The sequence below is a fragment of the Nicotiana tabacum genome, chromosome 9 (genome assembly GCF_000715075.1).
Source record: "Nicotiana tabacum cultivar K326 chromosome 9, ASM71507v2, whole genome shotgun sequence".
Lineage (NCBI taxonomy): Eukaryota > Viridiplantae > Streptophyta > Magnoliopsida > Solanales > Solanaceae > Nicotiana > Nicotiana tabacum.
The window spans coordinates 86,098,678-86,117,296 of NC_134088.1; the positions used below are offsets into that span (position 1 = coordinate 86,098,678).

At 39.2% G+C, this 18,619-nt stretch overlaps 1 protein-coding gene across 1 annotated transcript; it reads right to left on the reverse strand.

Moving 5' to 3' along the window:
* Positions 1–1,032: 1,032 nt before the first annotated feature.
* LOC107780808 (pentatricopeptide repeat-containing protein At1g26900, mitochondrial-like) lies at positions 1,033–3,616 on the reverse strand. Its single transcript, XM_016601388.2, has one exon. It carries the CDS (start codon positions 3,539–3,541, stop codon positions 1,739–1,741), a length of 1,803 nt encoding a protein of 600 aa, XP_016456874.1. The 5' UTR covers positions 3,542–3,616; the 3' UTR covers positions 1,033–1,738.
* Between the last annotated feature and the right edge of the window lie 15,003 nt (positions 3,617–18,619).

The following is an 18,619-nucleotide window of genomic DNA, read 5'->3' on the forward strand; positions in this document are numbered from 1 at the left end:
CTTTATGTTTTCCTTTGGTATAAGCTAGCACTACTCTTTTGTTATTGGTTATCTGGTTTCGCGTAGAGAAAATATGTGAATGGTCGACAGTGGCGGACCCACGTGGTGGCTAGCGGGTTCAACTGAACCCCCTAACACCAAAAAATAATACTGTGTATATGTATAAATTATGATTAAAGCTGTGTAAATTTTGTATAAATATTTTATTTGAACCCACTTGACAACTACTATTTTACGACTAAAGTTATGTACTTCTAAGATTAAACCCGCTTGCACAAAATTCTGGGTCCGCCACTGATTGTCGGCCAAGACATGGTAGATGCTTTGGCAAAGACTTCAGAACCAAGTGCTGCCGATTCAACTCCATTTATTTCATCCTACCAAAATGAGATAGAAAGCGTTAATCTGCTTTCGTACAGGATAAAAAGAACATTGGTATTTGAGGAATACGAACAGCACGCATGTTTGGACCCATAGCCTTCCCCATTGATCACTGATGCTATGAAATTTTGTTTCTGCCAAAACAGTGTTCGATATTACAATAAGAAGAACATGGAAACATAGGCATATACGAAACACAAAGCGCCATATATAGAAGGGACAAAAGAAAGATGATGCTGTTTCTTCAACAAATATTTACTCACATTTCCTTTCAATCGATTCTATATAGTTACACGTTAGTTGATAAATATTTTTGTTGACTAAAGAGTAGAACAAAGTAATCAGACAGAAGAGAATATATAGGAATTTTCATCTCAAGATTTGGAATATCTTATGTGTGTCTGTGTTATTATATAAATGTGCGCAAACACATATACATATATAAAATATCTTTTAGTATGTACACATGTTTTGAGTCGAAAGCAACGGGTTCAACCTGCTAGATGATCTGTCTCCATTTCCAGATATATGAATCTGCATTTTTTCTTCAGTTAGATACGTTCTTTTTATTTTTTATTTTTTTTATTTAAAGATATATGATTTCCACTTTCTCATTACTAGCAACTACTGTAGTTAACACAGACCAATTTTCAAACAAGGTTCTTTTTTTACACCTTTACTTATCTTTTATGAATTTAATATAATTTTCCTGTTATCGACGCAATTGTCTATGACTACATGTTACTAATTTACATTAGCGTTTAAAGACACACATAACAGATTTGTTGACACACCAGATACCACTTGCAGCTGCAGGTGGTGAAAATTTTCAAACTGGCATTCAGGGAATGGTTCCCCCACTTGTTGTCATTCCTGTCAACCTAGAGCAGTCTACTCTTACTTCATGAACATATAAGCGTTGTATGTGAATAGCCAGGATCACAAATTGACGCTGATGACATTGATTTGAGAGTTGTATGTGAGCTCTCTGCCTGTTATTACCCCGCACTTGTGTTCATAGGCAGCTATCTTGCTGTTACTACCCTGCACTGTCGATTGTAGGCAATAACAGAATATCTGGTGGATTAGTTGAAATACGTTTAAGTTAGTCTGCAAACCACCATCTTAAACAAAAAAAGATGACTTCTTTTGGTGACGTGCCTGCTGTTTGTGCAGATTCATCTTATATCTTTATGCTGAATGAATGGATTTCCTGTCGTAGTTATTCCAAATTAGTACAAAGAATAATTGATAGCCCACTTGCCAAAGCACTCCTCTGTCTGAAAGAATGAGAAGCAACTTTTAAACTGAAAATCAAAACTTTGTTGTGGCAGACAAAGGCAGGGCCCTTTATGAACTACGGTACTTCAGCTTGGTTAAGAAAAACCTGGCCATTTTCACATAATTCAATTGCACTACATCCAGCTTCCTTCTTCCCAGGGAGAGAACATTCGACTTCTTTTTCTAATTTACGTTCCTCCACCTCTGTTATATCTCTGTGCTCGGGCATTATCCCAGCGATGGCGTAAGTACTGCTCAAAAGTAGTGAATCAGCTGGATGTTTGCCGAATCTCTGTTCTAGTTCTTTCTTCACTTGTTCTCCCAGCTCAACACTAGCATGGACTCTGCATGCTGCTAGTAACGCACGCCATGCAGTAGCATCCCCCTCAATGGGTAAACCTTTTATCAGTTCTCGTGCTGTCTCAAGCAATCCAGCACGGCCTAAGATATCAATCAAACATCCATAATGCTCAATTTTAGGAGTCAAGCCATATTCCAGCACCATTTTTCTAAAACAGCTGATGCCCTCTGCCACCAGTCCTCCATGGCTACAAGCATTGAATACGGCCAAGAAAGTCACTTCATTAGGCCTAAACCCTTCATCCTCCATTCTATGGAAGAGTGCAACAGCATCCTTTGCCTCGCCATGTACCCCGTAACCCATTATCATTGATGTCCAACACTTTACATCTTTGGTCTCCATATTGTCAAAAACATTAACTGCCTTAACAAGCAAGCCACTTTTAGCATACATATCTATCAATGCTGTCCCAAGAACTGGATCCATAGCTAATTGCTGATCTTCTGTGAAGTTCTGAATATAATGACCCATATTGAAAGCCCCGGAGGAAGCACTAGCAGAAAGCAAACCTGCCAAGGTTGATGAATTTGGCTTCAATCTTTGAACCTTCATTTGCCTCAATAGAGACAATGCCTCTTCTAGCAGGCCATTTTTAGCATATCCATCTATCAAACAGTTCCACAAGACAACATCTTTCGGATAAGCTTCATCAAATAGACTACGGCCCGAGCTAATGCAACCCATCTTCCCATACAGAGAAATCAAGGCAGTTAGCACCTTCACACTATAGCAAAATCCATTCTTTATGCAGAACCCATGCATGGATTCCCCTACCAAAGCAATCTTTAACTCACCAATCGCAGACAAAACACACAACATCGTCGTGGCACTAGCGGAAACACCATCCCTGTGCAATTCTATAAATAATTCCAAAACAGCAGGATAATTATGTACACAAAGATAACCACCCATCAAAGTGTTCCAACTCACCAAATCTCTATCTGAAAATTCATCAAACAGTTGGTGGGCACAACGGATTCTCCCAGAGACACAATAAAAATTCAAAAGGGTGTTCCTCAAATCAAGAAGCAAATCAAAGCCAGATCTCAGAACAACTGAATGAATAGCTTCACCAGTCCATTTCGCCAATAAACGTGTACAAGATCTAAGTCCAGAAACAAAAGCAAATTGATCAAGAATTACACTTTGTGCCCTCATGTTGTTGAAAAACAAAAGACCCTTTTGAGGGTCATCACTTATTGAATAACTACGAAGCATGGTATTATACATATAAAGATTTGGGCTTTGTATGCATTTAAACATTGAAGATGCATAGTCTGTGTATTGGATTGAACATGCAAGAAGTTTGCTAAGCGAAAAAGGAATTTGATCTTGACCAGTTTTGACCATTAAGGCATGAAATTGTTTGATTTCAGAGATTTGCTTACATGATTGTAACTGAGAAATTAGCTTTTGGTCAGAAGAAAACATAGAGTAATGTCTTGTTAAGATGATTGATGATACATGTTTGAAATTTTGTCTTAGGTATGAACAGTAGGAATTAACGGCTATGTTCATGAGACCTAGTAAAGCTAGATTTCGCGGTAAAGTAAGGATGATTATTGCTTTTACAGGAAATTCTAAAAAATGTCCCAAGTCATCAAAACTATTTTTGAATATATATATATATATATTAATTATCGGCAAAATGACCTAAATGACACCCTGTACTTGTGCCACTTTGTCATGCCAGTCCCTAAACTTAGAAGTTTGCCAATTGAACACTTACACTCATTCAAACCGTGAATAATAAACGCTTATGGCAGGAGGCTGCCAGTGCGTGTAATACAAACGCCTACACGTTGGACGCCACGTCAATAAAATTAGATCACGTAGGCTCCAAGTCACTTATTATGGCCACATAGAAAAATAAAAGAGGAAAGGATTATTTACCCCCCCCCCCCCCCAAACTCAAAATTTTTCCTCATTTTACAATTACCCGCATAGTTAGGGCTTAGAAAGTATCGAACAACAGTGAGGCTCTCCCCTCTTCTCCATCATCATTGCCGGGATTTTCATCATCGCAGTTGATATCGAAATTTGTGGGGTAAGTTTCTTCACCTGCTTTTCATATTTATCTTTATTGATCTTCATTTTCCTCAATATATGGGGCTTTTGCTCTGTTTAGGATTTTTAGGGGAAGGTTGGGTTAGGTCGTAATTGCTGTTTAATTTTCCTCAATATATGGGACTTTTGTTGTGTTTCATTACATGTTGGAGTGAAAACCCTTTTTAATGTAGTGTCATGCATGTAATGACATATTTGGTTATTCCGTTTAGTCTTTGATTTTTTTTGTCAAAGTAGAATTTCATCTTAGGTTTATGCATTTTTTTTTGTGAAGTTTGTTGGGTCTCCTTCTTGTTAGTGGTCCACCAGAGTATTTTTGAATATTATAGGGTATTGTGGGGACGAAAAAGGAATCTTGGAAGCTTTTTTACTTAAAAAAATTATCTTTTTTGTTGGTTTATTTATGGAGTTGTGTAAATGTGCAACTTTTGATAACAAATAGTCATTAATAACACTATTTTTTTTTTGTTACTTTGCAGGTATGAGAAGAAAATGGCTTCAAGCCTAGTTAACCTACAAATCCACTACAGTGATAATTTTGTATCGGACCCTGACCTAAGGTATGCAAATGGACTACGTTGTCCTCAATTAGTTACAGTTGATATTGATGAGCTGCATATTATGTTGTTTCACAAGTTTGCTAGGGACTTAGGATTTTTAGAAGTTGATTTGCTTGGATGCAAAGTTAACAAAATGGGTGGTTATTACTTTTAAAAAACAGATGTTGATGTGTTAAAGTTTCTTAATACATTGAAAGGTGGTGACTTTGCTGATGTTTGCATTGTCCATAAAATTAGTGATCCTATTCTTGTTGAGGACATAATTGAACTAGACCCCACTATATAAACACATGGGCATGGCAATGGGTTAAATGCTTAGGCTGATGTGTCACCTCCCAATAATGATATAAATAGGATTGAAAATGACAAAGCTAAGGGTAAATTGGCAGATATAAATGGAGAGATAGAAGAATCAGATGAAGGTGAAGGTAATAACTTCTCATCCTATCACCTTCAAACATCAGAATCTGATTTTGATGAGGACTTTGATGATTCTGAAGGGTATGACTCACTGTTTGAGATAGATGAGAACATTGAATAGTGTAGTGATTTGGAAGATGACTTAGTTGAAATTAGACAGTCTAAAATCAACATATATGGTTTACTAGATAATCAACATATATGGTTTACTAGATAATCCCTCACTTACAACCTCTTATCTTTGTGCAGTCTGGAACTACTGACAGAGTAGTACACAATCCTTCTACACTCATAAGTTCTGCCCCTACCAACATTGAACTTAGGTTCAAACCCCCTGGGCTAAAGTGGAAGGGTCGAGCAGCAGTTACACAAAGGCAGCTGCAAGAACAGAGTTACAGAAGGGCAAACTTTGCTACAACCACTCAAGCCACACCAATGACACAATCCACACCAAGAAACTAAGCCACAACAAACATTAATTGAAGTGCTCAACTGATATTTTGAAGATTTAATCATGGATATTTTTGTTGACTGCCTATCGTAGACAATATTTTGTAAAGCAACTTTCTTATTTTGGATATTTTATTAATTGCCTATAACATGCCATGATATTAGTAGTTCCTGTACTTGTTGCTGTAATGGAAACTTTGTCAATATATTTCATGAAATTTTTTTTACATCAACACAAAATATGTAGCCTAAACCCAGGAAATAAGAAAGTACACTATCAATCCTAAATATATAACATAAGAGCTAACATTAGAACAACTACAACCGCAATTATAATAGCAGCAACTCTGAACTTCGACCTTCCTTGTCTTCTCTGACAATGTCATCGATCACTCTTCTTAATAAGACCCTCAAGAAGAATCTTGTAGTGTTCTTCCTCAATCGCAGGATCAACCCATTGGAAAAAGCTACAACCTTCACCAATCTCATATCTTCGACAGCCTAGGAATCTTCTTCCAGGATTGGTGGGTGTTCGTGACATTTTAAGATCTGCAGCAAGTCCACAATAACACAAAGGTTCCTTCTTCATTGCTAAAGGAGAAGATGCGGCAATAGCTTATTTCTTGCTAGAGAAGAAGAAAAAAATTGACTTTCAAAAGAAAAAGAGATGGCAAAAATTGATGGGCAATGAAGAATCCTAGCATTTTTTTTTATTTTGCACTGTTGAAGCTAACAAAGAAAGAAGAAGGCATCAGATTTGGATAAAAATCAGCTTCTATAATGTTCAACAATGGAGAATAAGGTAGAAAGAAGAAGATGACTGTTAAATAGGTCACATTATTACCGTTAGGACTTTTTAAACTGCCTTCACGCCCCTTACAGGCGTGTGAATAACGCATTAAAGCCAAATATGACACATAGGATCAACCACGTAGGATAAGCGTTTATTATTCATGGTTTGAATGAGTGTAAGTGTTCAATTGGCAAACTTCTAAGTTTGGGGACCGACATGACAAAGTGGCACAAGTATAAGTGCCATTTAGGCTATTCTGCCTTATTAATAGTAACATAGATAGATTATGATTTATGAGTTGTTTCCACTTTCTTCTTCTCTCAGGATAAAAAATAATTTAAATCATTATTTTCTTTTTGAAGTTTAATACAAGAGTTTTCGTTCCAAGTTCCGTATGTTAAAGAAGAAATGACGTGGTTCGGAGTACAAATTAAATTACCTAATTCCAAATGTCACAATGGTTACTTTTATGATATTCATGATTGAGAAAATTGTGATTTTGCTATCTTATACTCTACATGTAACTCTTTGTACCAAAGGGAAGCAGAAAAATGAGTACTGAATAGTTTTTCAACATGGCTACACAAAAGAAACTCTTAACTTAATTGGGATGTATATAACCATTCATACCATCAAGCTCCAATCCATTTAGGTCGTAAGCTAGCAGTTGAGGTCTTAATTACCTTTAATTTCGTGCATTTCAACAATTTGATAGACAAATGCCAACTTGTTTTTTCAATTGCCAACTTATAATTACGTTTTGGGATAGTAAATTTTTTAGGATGAGGCTATAATGCTAACTAGATTCAATACGATTCGACAACCTAAAATAATTAGAGTTTCATCATTTTCTTTTGAAAAATTCAATCAAAAATACCCAACCAACTGTTCTAGATTAAAATGTGGCTACTATTTATATTAAGTAATAGACGGAAATAATTATCAATAATGGAGTGATAACCTAAGAATAAAAACTTCTTCTTTGGTGGAATGAGAACCTAAGTATAAAAACCGAAATTACAACTCTATAATAAGGTTGTGGCTCGATTAAATTTAATATTTTAAGCTTTTGACTTTGTTAGAATGCAAGCAATAATATTCTATAAGAATAAACACAAAACTAACAATCGACTTTAGTTTAACAATCCTTATATGAATTATGGCCGAGCAGCCCAAGGAGCTTGAAGTACGCCTAATATTTTAATATTCCTCGTATCTGAACAAATGCAAACATTCATAGCGGATCATGGTTTTCTTTTCTTTTGACATAGTAAAAAAAAAAAAAAAAAAAATTGAAAAAAGAGAGAGGAAAGACTCAACTTGTCAACTGCTCACTGTGTTTAGAATTTATAATAGTTCGCCTAGTAGCTTATGCTCATATTGCCCTCTCACACCTCTATTTTTACTTAAATCGTTTTTCATTTTACTCGCCGCTACTATAAAACTCATTTTTCTTGACCAATATCACAAAAAATAAAGATTTAATATCTCGACTAGGTCATCCTAGTAAAATATTTTAAAAAATCTAGTCGGGAAAGTGCATTATAACTAACATAGCAATCGATAGGGCTTGCTTGTCCTTTTTCGATCTCTTTATTACTAAATTGTTGCTATCTATTGAGAAGCATGTTGGTATTATTTATACTTGACAATGCAAAGTCAAAAATTTCTTTATGGTCCCTTTTTTTCTCTATTTCTTTGTCTTTTGTGAAAGACAAAGTGTCCTAATCGGTTGTGGAAAGTTTCTTTCTTCTCTTTATATTGAATTACTCTTGTTGGGCTTGTGAAGAGCTAGTAAAAGGAAGTGGCCTTGCGCACATGAGAAATTAGTCCTGAAGGTAAAACGGGTCGATTTGCACCCCCATGTGTGCGAGATATATGTGAGACCTAATCCAAATCTGATTTTGCTAAAAAAATATTTCTTCATTTTTTAAACTTACCAGAAAAGTGTCCAAATTCATTCTCTTTGAATTCAATTATGTAACGTCTAATTTATTGCTTTATAACATCTATGCTTTAAATTATTGTAGCTGCTACTTAAATTCTTGTAACTCCTACTTGAATTCTATAACAACTCTTTTATTTTTATAACCCTCAACTTAATTCTCCTTCTTGTAACAGCTCTAGCATCTTACCTATATAAGAAGCTGTTTGTGAAGTTTTCAAACACAGAAAGACACCATCGCCTTCTCTTCTTCTTCAGTCACTTTCTCGGCTTTGTGCAAACTTCAAACTTTCAATCACGAGTGTGCGTATTTGGAACTGTTGTGGAACCTTGGGGAGCGACCGGTCTTAACGATTTGCACCTTGTCAGGCCGAAATCACTTTCAAGGTAGTGGCTTGCCACGACACATTATTTGTTCGATAAGTTATTTTTATTTCCTTCTTGTTCTTGGTCAATATTATCAGATATTTTTCCTACAATTTTGTCACGGCCCGGAATTCCAACCCGGGGTCGTGATGACACCTAACATCCACTTGCTAGGCAAGCCGACATGAAATAAGTAATTAACCTATTTTAATAGTTAAAAATAAAATAATGATATTCAACGAGAAATAAATGCCAAATCTAACACAGTGCTAATATAAACCACGTGATAAAACTACTCCCAGAAATTCGGAGTCACGATTATACGAGCAGCTAGAAGTCTACAAACATAGTCTGAAATAAATACAACTGTTCGAAAGAGATAAACAATAAAAGTGGGAAATGGAAGGGGACTTCAAGGTCTGCGAACACTAGCATTTTTACCTCGAGTCTCCGTATGAAAATGATCTGAGCCGACGTATCTCAAACACCACTGGGACCAATACCAATATCTGCACAAGAAGTACAGAAGTGTAGTATGAGTACAACCGACCCAATGTACTCCGTAAGTGTCACGACCCAAAATCCTCTAAAGGTCGTGATGGCGCCTAACGCCGCCATCAGGCAAGCCAACAATGATTGATCAACTTAATTACTCATTTTATTACTTTCGAAATCAAAATCTTCATTAATTAAATAGTATAAAATAGAATTTACAGGGTAAAATTATAATAACTACGTGAACTACAATAACGAACAACCAGTAGGAACCCCAAAACCCGGTGTCATAAGTGATGAGCATTAACTAGGAAATATAATAAAATACAGCATCTGTCTGGAATACAAGTTAGACAGGAGAATATAAATAACTCTGATGGAGACTCTGTATATTGCGGATCGTAACATAGAATGCAGCTCATCGTAAAGTCCCCCGCAAATGCCGCGCCTCTGCGCCCAGATAACCACCAGAAACATATATATACCTGCACAATAAGTGCAGCAAGTGTAGCATGAGTACGTAAATCAACACATACCCAGTAAGTATCTAATCTAACCCCAGAGAAGTAGTGACGAGGGGTCGACATCGACACTTACTAGTGGTCAAATAAGACAGGTACAGTAAGAACTAAATAAATATGCGGCAGAGCAGATAATCGGTATGAGCAAATATAAATACGAGGTAAAATCCTCCTCTGACCGATAAACTCAAGCTCTCACTAAGCAGCTACCTCCTCAGTCGGAGTATATATACAATGGATCTCACCAGATAGGTCGTCATAATTCAAATTAGAAAAACTCACAGATACACTGGCTTCTTGTCAAATATTACGCACGATTTTATAAGAGTATTTTATAGAAATGCCGAGGCGTACGACCCGATCCCATCATAATATGTACACTGCCGAGGGTCGAACAACACGAATAATAGATACATCTATTAAATTGTCGAAGCGAACGACCCGCTCCCATAAGAGTGTGATACAAAAATCCTGCGGAGGTGAATGGACCGATCCCATCATAATGTGCGCACTGTCGAGGGTCGAACAACACAAACCATAAATGTATCTATTATACTGCCGATGCGAACGGCCCGATCCCATTAGAATAAGAAGCTTTCACGGGTCCTTGACCCCATTCACGAATAAACGCCCGAGTTATGAATTTTAAGGAAAACTTTTCGAGGAAAAAGTATAGCGCGGGAGAAATTTAATAGTCAATGGACAACTCAAATAGTACAGTTATAGCATGCTGTGAACCTAAGTCTACCTGGATAATAACATGAATTTAGCTACGTACGGACTCCCATCACCTCGTGCGTACGTAGCCCCGCAACAAGTAGCACATATCAAATATATCACCTAGGGGTAGTTTCCCCCTCACATAGTTAGACAAGAGACTTACCTCGCTCCGAAGTTTCATAACCGGCTCCAACACCTCTCAACCACCTCAAACCGATGCTCGTCTCTCTAAAACTAGTCAAACAAATGTGCAAATCCATAAATATATACTCTATTACCCATAGTTAATCAATTAATAACAATCCCCAACTCTGCTCAAAATGTCAATAAAAATCAACCCCTGGGCCCACGTGCCCGGATTCTGAATATTTTTGAAGATAAACTTTACCCATAACACCATGAACTAAAATATATAACTTATTCCAAATTCCTTGTCCAATTTAGTGGTCAAAATCCAAAAATACAAAATTCTAGGTTTTCTACCAAAACCCCATAATTTCTATTAGTTTTCATGTTTAAATACTTATAGAATCCATGTAATTAACTCACAATATGTGAGAATCACTTACCTTGACATAGATGATGAATATCTTCCCTCCAAGAGCTCCAAAAATCGCCCAACCAAATGAAAGTGTGAGAGAAATGGGTTAAGTCTCAAATTAAAAACACCTCACCGCCCAGCGACCTTCGCACCTGCGGTCCATTAGTTGCTTCTGCGGCTCCGCACCTGCGGAAAATCCATCGCAGGTGCGACTCCAACTCAAACCAACAGTCCTCACTTCTGCGCCCTAAGTAGCACATCTGCGCTTCCGCTTCTGCATACCTCAAGCGCTTCTGCGCTCACTCACATGCGCGTCCTTGTCTGCTTCTGCGGCCCAGGCCTTCTTGGCCAACCTCCGCTTCTTCGCTTCTTCTCCGTATTTGCGGCTTCGCAGGTGCGGACATTTTCTCGTACCTACGCTCCCATACTTCCTCCACGATAATCGCACTTGCGATTGAATCTTCGCACCTGCGTGACCGCACCTTCGGCCACTCCCTCCGCATGTGCGATGTCACCAGATTTCAGCAGCATCAGCATGTCCTCAAATTCCAAGTTCAATCCGTTTTAAATCTGTTTCAAACCCGAGGCCTCCCGGGGCCCCAACCAAGCGCACCAACCAGTCCCAAAACATAATACGAACCTACTCGGGGTCTCAAATCACACCAAACAACATCAAAATTGCGAATCGACGATCGAAACCTTCCTTTAAACTTTCAAACTTTTAAACTTCGACGAACGCGTCCGAATCACACTTAAACTTTCTGGAATAATGCCAAACTTTGCACACAAGTTATAAATCACAATAAGAACATATTCCAAGGCTCTGAATCCCAAACGGACATCGATAACATCAAAATCCACTTCAAACCAAACTTATGAAATTTTAAAACTTCTAAAAATGCCAACTTTCTATAATAAGCGCCGAAATGCTTCCGGACCACCCGATACTCAACCCGAACATACGCCCAAGTCCGAAATTATCATACAAACCTATTAGAACCTTCAAATCCTGATTTCGAGGTCGTTTACTCAAAAGTCAATTCTTAGCCAATTCTTCCAACTTAAAGCTTCCGAAATTAGAATTTTCTTTCCAAATCAACTCCGAACTTCCCGAAATTCAATTCCGACCACACGTACAAGTCATAATACCTGAAGTGAAGCTATTTAAGGCCTCAAACCGCCGAACGACGTGCTAGAGCTCAAAACGACCAGTCGAGTCGTTACATTCTCCCCCACTTAAATATACGTTCATCCTCGAACGTGCTAAGAACAGCTCTGGAGTTGTCCAAAATCACTGTTTAACACCTCGCGCACCTACCCGTGCTACCACAACCCATGCGAGCACGTTAGCTCGAGCCAGACCGAAGATCCTTCCTATAACCTTAGCTAACAAGCTTCAGAACCAAATTCCAATATCCAAAATTTTTCACGAGTCCCGATCCTAACATATGAACACCACATCAATCACCAGACACTGTACCCATCATGACCATGCTTCTCTGCTAAAATCACACCATGTACCATATAATTCACCTGACCATAATAACATCCTCCGACCATAATAGATGCCATTTCATGAATCAGGTGCCCGCAATGCCCCTCATAACACATATAAGCCCGATTTCAATCCTCACAATACTTCCACGATAGAAGAGATGTGTTGAAACTCATAACTACCTACCGAATCAACAAAACATGGAGTCTCTCCTCCTGACAGGAACCATTACCTTACTCTGAACTGAATAATGATATTTGCCCTTTAATATACCTCATATAAAACTGATACCTACGGAATACCGAGAATGAGAAAAAGATACACAAAAATAAGTATAGGGGACCGTACTCAATATCCCACTGTTGCGGCGTGCAACCCGATCCACACATGATACCTTTGCGGTGTGCCACCCTATCCAAACAAAGTGCCTGTGGCGGCGTGCCACCCGATCCACACATAACAATAAATAAGGACATACCCATCAAGCCATAATGCTTATACCTTTGGAATACCGAATGTCTTCCACAAGCACGCCAAGTGCAAAAATACAAATCTGGGGAGACGGATAGCGCAATACGCCACAAAACCCAAGCACAACTAAGGTGCGATAAATGACCTACATATCGAGAGTCATCCTGCTCATATAACACCACAAGCTACACGGGACCTCAACACATGTGCGAATAATCAAGTTGTCTCAATCCGGAACAACTCCCACAGTTCACAACCAAAGGAATAGAGTGCCTTCCAGGCATAAACTCTCACATTAATGATAGTACCATAATCTCCATGCTTGGTTTCAATCTTTGACAATCAAGTGACTAACATGTCACATTTATACAGATTTCCCCGTGGGATACTCTCCCACGACCTTTCACACCAGGTAGCAAAGTCTGTACCTCCACACCACCAACCACACTAATTCTGCAAAGCCAACCAAGAGTCTGCAATTCAATACACAAAGCCTCTTACACAGGACACCGTTCTTAGGTGACACTAAAGAAAATACCAGCTTACTCTGAACATATGAACTCCTTCCTGCTCATCCGAGATCGCAACATTCTTGTCAACACTGAACCGCAACCTTGATCCTCAACTTCAAATTCCTATGCCGCTCACTGCACCTGTCATGCCACTATGCGAGAATACACAAATTCATCATAACCCCTGAACTACTAGTAGAATAAACACTTCATTGGCTAGAAACCTTTCACTTAGGTCATTTCAGAAGAACCCATGCAACACGCAACTGAATTCCCAAATCGCATAAAATACAACCTTAAGTCGTGATCTAAACCGTCATAACTCTTCCGGGATCCATTTACACATAACAAGGCCATTAGAATCAAATACCTCCCCAAATCAATCAAATTACGACGGCTGTCAATCCCACATGTACCACCACAAATCACTTGTATAATACTAACACGCCGAAGGAACCGATCATTGCCTCATTCACGTTGATTCCAACCATTACCAACTGACCCAACTTCCTTCGATTTACTCTTGACCTGCCTTAGAAATAATAATAGTTCCATTCAAACACATAACGAAACTCAATCGACACTCATCCCGAGTGACCCAAATCATGAGATTACATTGTCTCAATACCCACTGCAAAAACTCGATCTTTAACCATACAACGAACCCAAAATCCTTAGACACTGTACTTTAATTCTTGAACCCACTAGGACCGTTGTTGAGAGTCACCCATTCTGACCGGGTCCCGAATATAACCAAACTCCAACGCTCTGCTAGCACATGAACACCCTATCAAAGAAGCAACCGTCTGAATTCTTTTCCTTGTACATTACATCCACAAGAAGCATAAACTCTGAGTCTTCCCAAAACCTGCGCCTGAATTGATAAGGCGAAGTATATCACACATTCATCAAGTTCCTTGCTCGAATTACCCCTAATGTTTTCTTTTCTTAGTCATAAATAATCCACCAACTCATCGATAACCAGAAAACCGCACAAGCAGACAACCACGCGATCCAATCATAGACGGTGGGCTCCCCCACTTAACTTTAAGCTACCATCACATAATGTAGAGCCCACAATGATTCCTCCTTCTTAATTACCATGATCTCGCATCGTTAACCCGCCAAATTTCTCGAAGTCTTTTGTTAAGATTTTCATGAAACATTCCGAATTATCGATCATGATCGCATACTCGACCTTCTGTTGGGTAGTAAGTAGAACTCTTCGTAGAAACCTCATCAAAACCACGCAACCGCTAACCTGTTCACAGGAGATAACCCACCTGTGGTATTCCATGCCCACATCTTCTAACGACGCTGCACCGAGTATAACTACCACGAGTTCAGTAAACCCTCCTGAGCCCATGCTCGTCTACCAGTTGTACAAGTCTGTTCCTTCCCCATTGACATCAACTGAAAGTTCAACAATACCTTCCAAACTCAAAGTCATGTTGCATCCGAAATGATAATCAAATCTTCACACCCCTCTTCATTTCAAGCAAACTCCTTTCTGCCATGTTAAATCTTTCTCTGTACAGTAACCACCATTCCAAATATAATCCGTGGACCAAATCACCTTCCATCACAATTCCCCAAATCACCCTAAACTTTCTCAGGGCAAGTGGCTTTCATGCCACAGAATCCTTATGCTACTCTGCCACTCCCACTTCGGTTAAACCACCTCCTTTAAGCAACTCCTCGACTTCTGCTTCATACTTTGACCTACTAGTATTTCAACCACCGCAAGACACCTCCCACATGTCCTTCCTCATTCTTCGCTGCCCAATTGTTGCCTCAAATCAGAATATATACCTGTAGCACCTGAACCAATAAATATTCTATCAACTCTAAGCCTCCTCGAAGATCATCCTTTTCGAGCCATCAGCATTAGAAACACTGATTCAATTCTGAAACCGCTACACACCGCCATCTATGACAATCATTTCTTAGACACTATTTACCACACCCTGCCCCGAATGCAAATTGAAGAAGACCATAACACCGTCGAACCTTAATGCATTCAACAAGGACGACGACACCACATCACAAATGAAAATTCCACCACGCTCGAAAAAATCATATCTCGTTACTCCATCAACCAAAACCTGAACATCCATAGTCCGATTGCCCTTTCTCCGCTGGAATTAGATGCAGAACCTCTAAACCATGAACTAAGGAATCCTCCTTTCGAGTCATTCACTGTCGCGATCCATAAATAAGCACCCTACCACTTACATCAACACTGCATGATAACAACGCACGAACATCATAACAATCAGTGCACAACCTCAAAACCATAGGATAAGAAGACAGAACACCCTTCCACAAGAAGATGATAATAACCTGCTCGAATATGTAGGGAGAAACATCTTGCTCCATATCTATAGTACCACTGCAACTCCTCGATGCCCAATTGATACGAGCGCTCAACCTCGTATAAGAATGATTAGGAAGGGAACAAAGGCATAAGCTTAAATGGAAATCAAATCGCACGATGAAGAATCAAGAAGGGAAGTGCTCCTAACAGCCATGCAGCCTCTCGAAGATAAGTACAGACGTCTCCATACCGATCCACAAGACTCTACTAGACTTGCTCATGACTCGTGAGACCCAAGCGAACCTAACTCTCTGATACCAAGCTGTTACGACCCAAAATCCTCTAAAGGTCGTGATGGCTCCTAACACCGCTGTCAGATAAGCCAACAGTGATTGATTAACTTAATTACTCATTTTATTAATTTCAAACTAAAATCTCCATTAATTAAATACTATAAAATAGAATTTATAGGGTAAAATTATAATAACTACGTGAACTACAATAACGAACAACCAGTAGGAACCCCAAAATCCGGTGTCACAAGTACATAAGCATTAACTAGAAAATATAATAAAATACAACATCTGTCTGGAATACAAGTTAGACAGGAGAATATAAATAACTCTGTTGGAGACTCTGTATGCTGTGGATCGTAACATGGAATGCAGCTCACCGTAAAGTCCCCCGCAAATGCCGCACCTCTGTGCCCAGATGACCACCAGAAATATATATGTACCTGTACAATAAGTGTAGCAAGTGTAACATGACTACGTAAATCAATGCGTACCTAGTAAGTATCTAGCCTAGTCCCAGAGAAGTAGTGACGAGGGGTCGAAATCGACACTTACTAGTGGTCAAATAAGACAAGTACAGTAAGAAGTAAACAAATATGGGGTAAAGCAAATAATCGGTATGAACAAATATAAATACGAGGTAAAATCCTCCTCTAAAGGGTAAACTCAAGCTCTCACTAAGCAGCTACCTCCTCAGTCGGAGTATATATACAATGGACCTCACCAGATAGGTCTTCACAATTCAAATCAAGAAAACTCATAGATACACTGGCTTCTTGTCAAATATTACGCACGATTTCATAAGAGTATTTTATAAAAATGCTGAGGCGTACGACCCGATCCCATCATAATATGTGCACTACCGAGGGTCGAATGACACGAACCATAGATACATCTATTAAATTGCCAAGACGAACGACCCACTCCCATAAGAGTGTGATACAAAAATCCTGTCGAGGCGAACAGCCTGATCCCATCATAATGTGCGCACTGCCAAGGGTCGAATGACACAAACCATAAATGTATCTATTATACTACCAAGGCAAACAGACTGATCCCATTAGAATAAGAAGATTTCACGGGTCCTTGATCCCATTCACGAATAAACGTGCGAGTTATGAACTTTAAGGAAAATGTTTCGATGAAAATGCATAGCGCGGGAGAAATTCGTAAGAGGAGTACAATTATTCCATGGCTAATCATGAAGCCCGTCAAATCTTAACAATAGCAAGTCTAACATTCTACACCAGTCTAGTCTCAAGTAGTAATGTAAAATAAAGGAATTTAATAGTCAATGGACAACTCAAATAGTGAAGTTATAGCATGGTGTGAACCTAAGTCTACCCGGACAATAACATGAATTTAGCTACATACGGACTCCCGTAACCTCGTGCGTACGTAGCCCTTGCAATAAGTAGCACATATCAAATACATCACCTAGGGGTAGTTTTCCCCTCACAGAGTTAGACAGGAGACTTACCTCGCTCTGAAGTTCCATAACCGGCTCCAACACCTCTCAACCACCTCAAACCGATGCCCGTCTCTCCAAAACTAGTCAAACAAATGTGCAAATCCATAAATATATACTCTATTACCCATAATTAATCAATTCATAACAATCCCCAACTTCGCTCTAAAAGTCAATTAAGTTAACCCTCGGGCCCGCGTGCCGGATTCCGAAAACTTTCGAAGATAAACTTTACCCACAATGCCACGAACTCAAATATATAATTTATTCCAAATTCTATGTCCAGTTTCATGGTCAAAATCCAGAAATATCAATTTCTAGGTTTCTACCAAAACCCCACAATTTCTACTAGTTTTCATGTCTAAATCCTTATAAAATCCATGTAATTAACTCACAATATGTGGGAATCACTTACCTAGACATAGATGATGAAAATCCGCCCTCTAAGAGCTTCAAAAATAGCCCAATCAAATGAAAATGTGAGAGAAATGGGCTAAGTCTCGGATTAAACACCTCACTTCCCAACGACCTTCGCACTTGCGGTCTATTAGCCACTTCTCCATCTCCGAACCTGCGGAACATCCATCGCAGGTACGACTCCAACTCAAACCAACAGTCCTTGCTTCTGCGCCCCAAGTAGCGCATATACGCTTTCACTTCTACGGGCCTCAAGCGCTTCTGCGCTCGCGCACCTGCGCGTCCTTGTCCGCTTCTATGGCCCAGGCCTTCTTGGCCAACCTCCGCTTCTGCGCTTCTTCTCCGCATCTGCGACTTCGCATGTGCAGACATTTCCTCGCACCTGTGCTCCCAGACTTCCTCCACGATAATCGCACCTGTGTGACCGCACCTGCGGCCACTCCCTCCGCAGGTGCGATGTCAACAGATTTCAGCAACTTTAGCAGGTTCTCAAATTCTAAGTTCAATCCGTTTTAAATCTGTTTCAAACCCGAGGCCCCCCGGGGCCCCAACTAAATGCACCAACCAGTCCCAAAACATAACACGAACCTACTCGGGGTCTAAAATCACACCAAACAACATCAAAATTGCGAATCGACGATCGAAACCTTCCTTTAAACTTTCAAACTTTTAAACTTCAACGAACGCGTCCGAATCACACTTAAAACTTTCCGGAATAATGCCAAACTTTGCGCACAAGTTATAA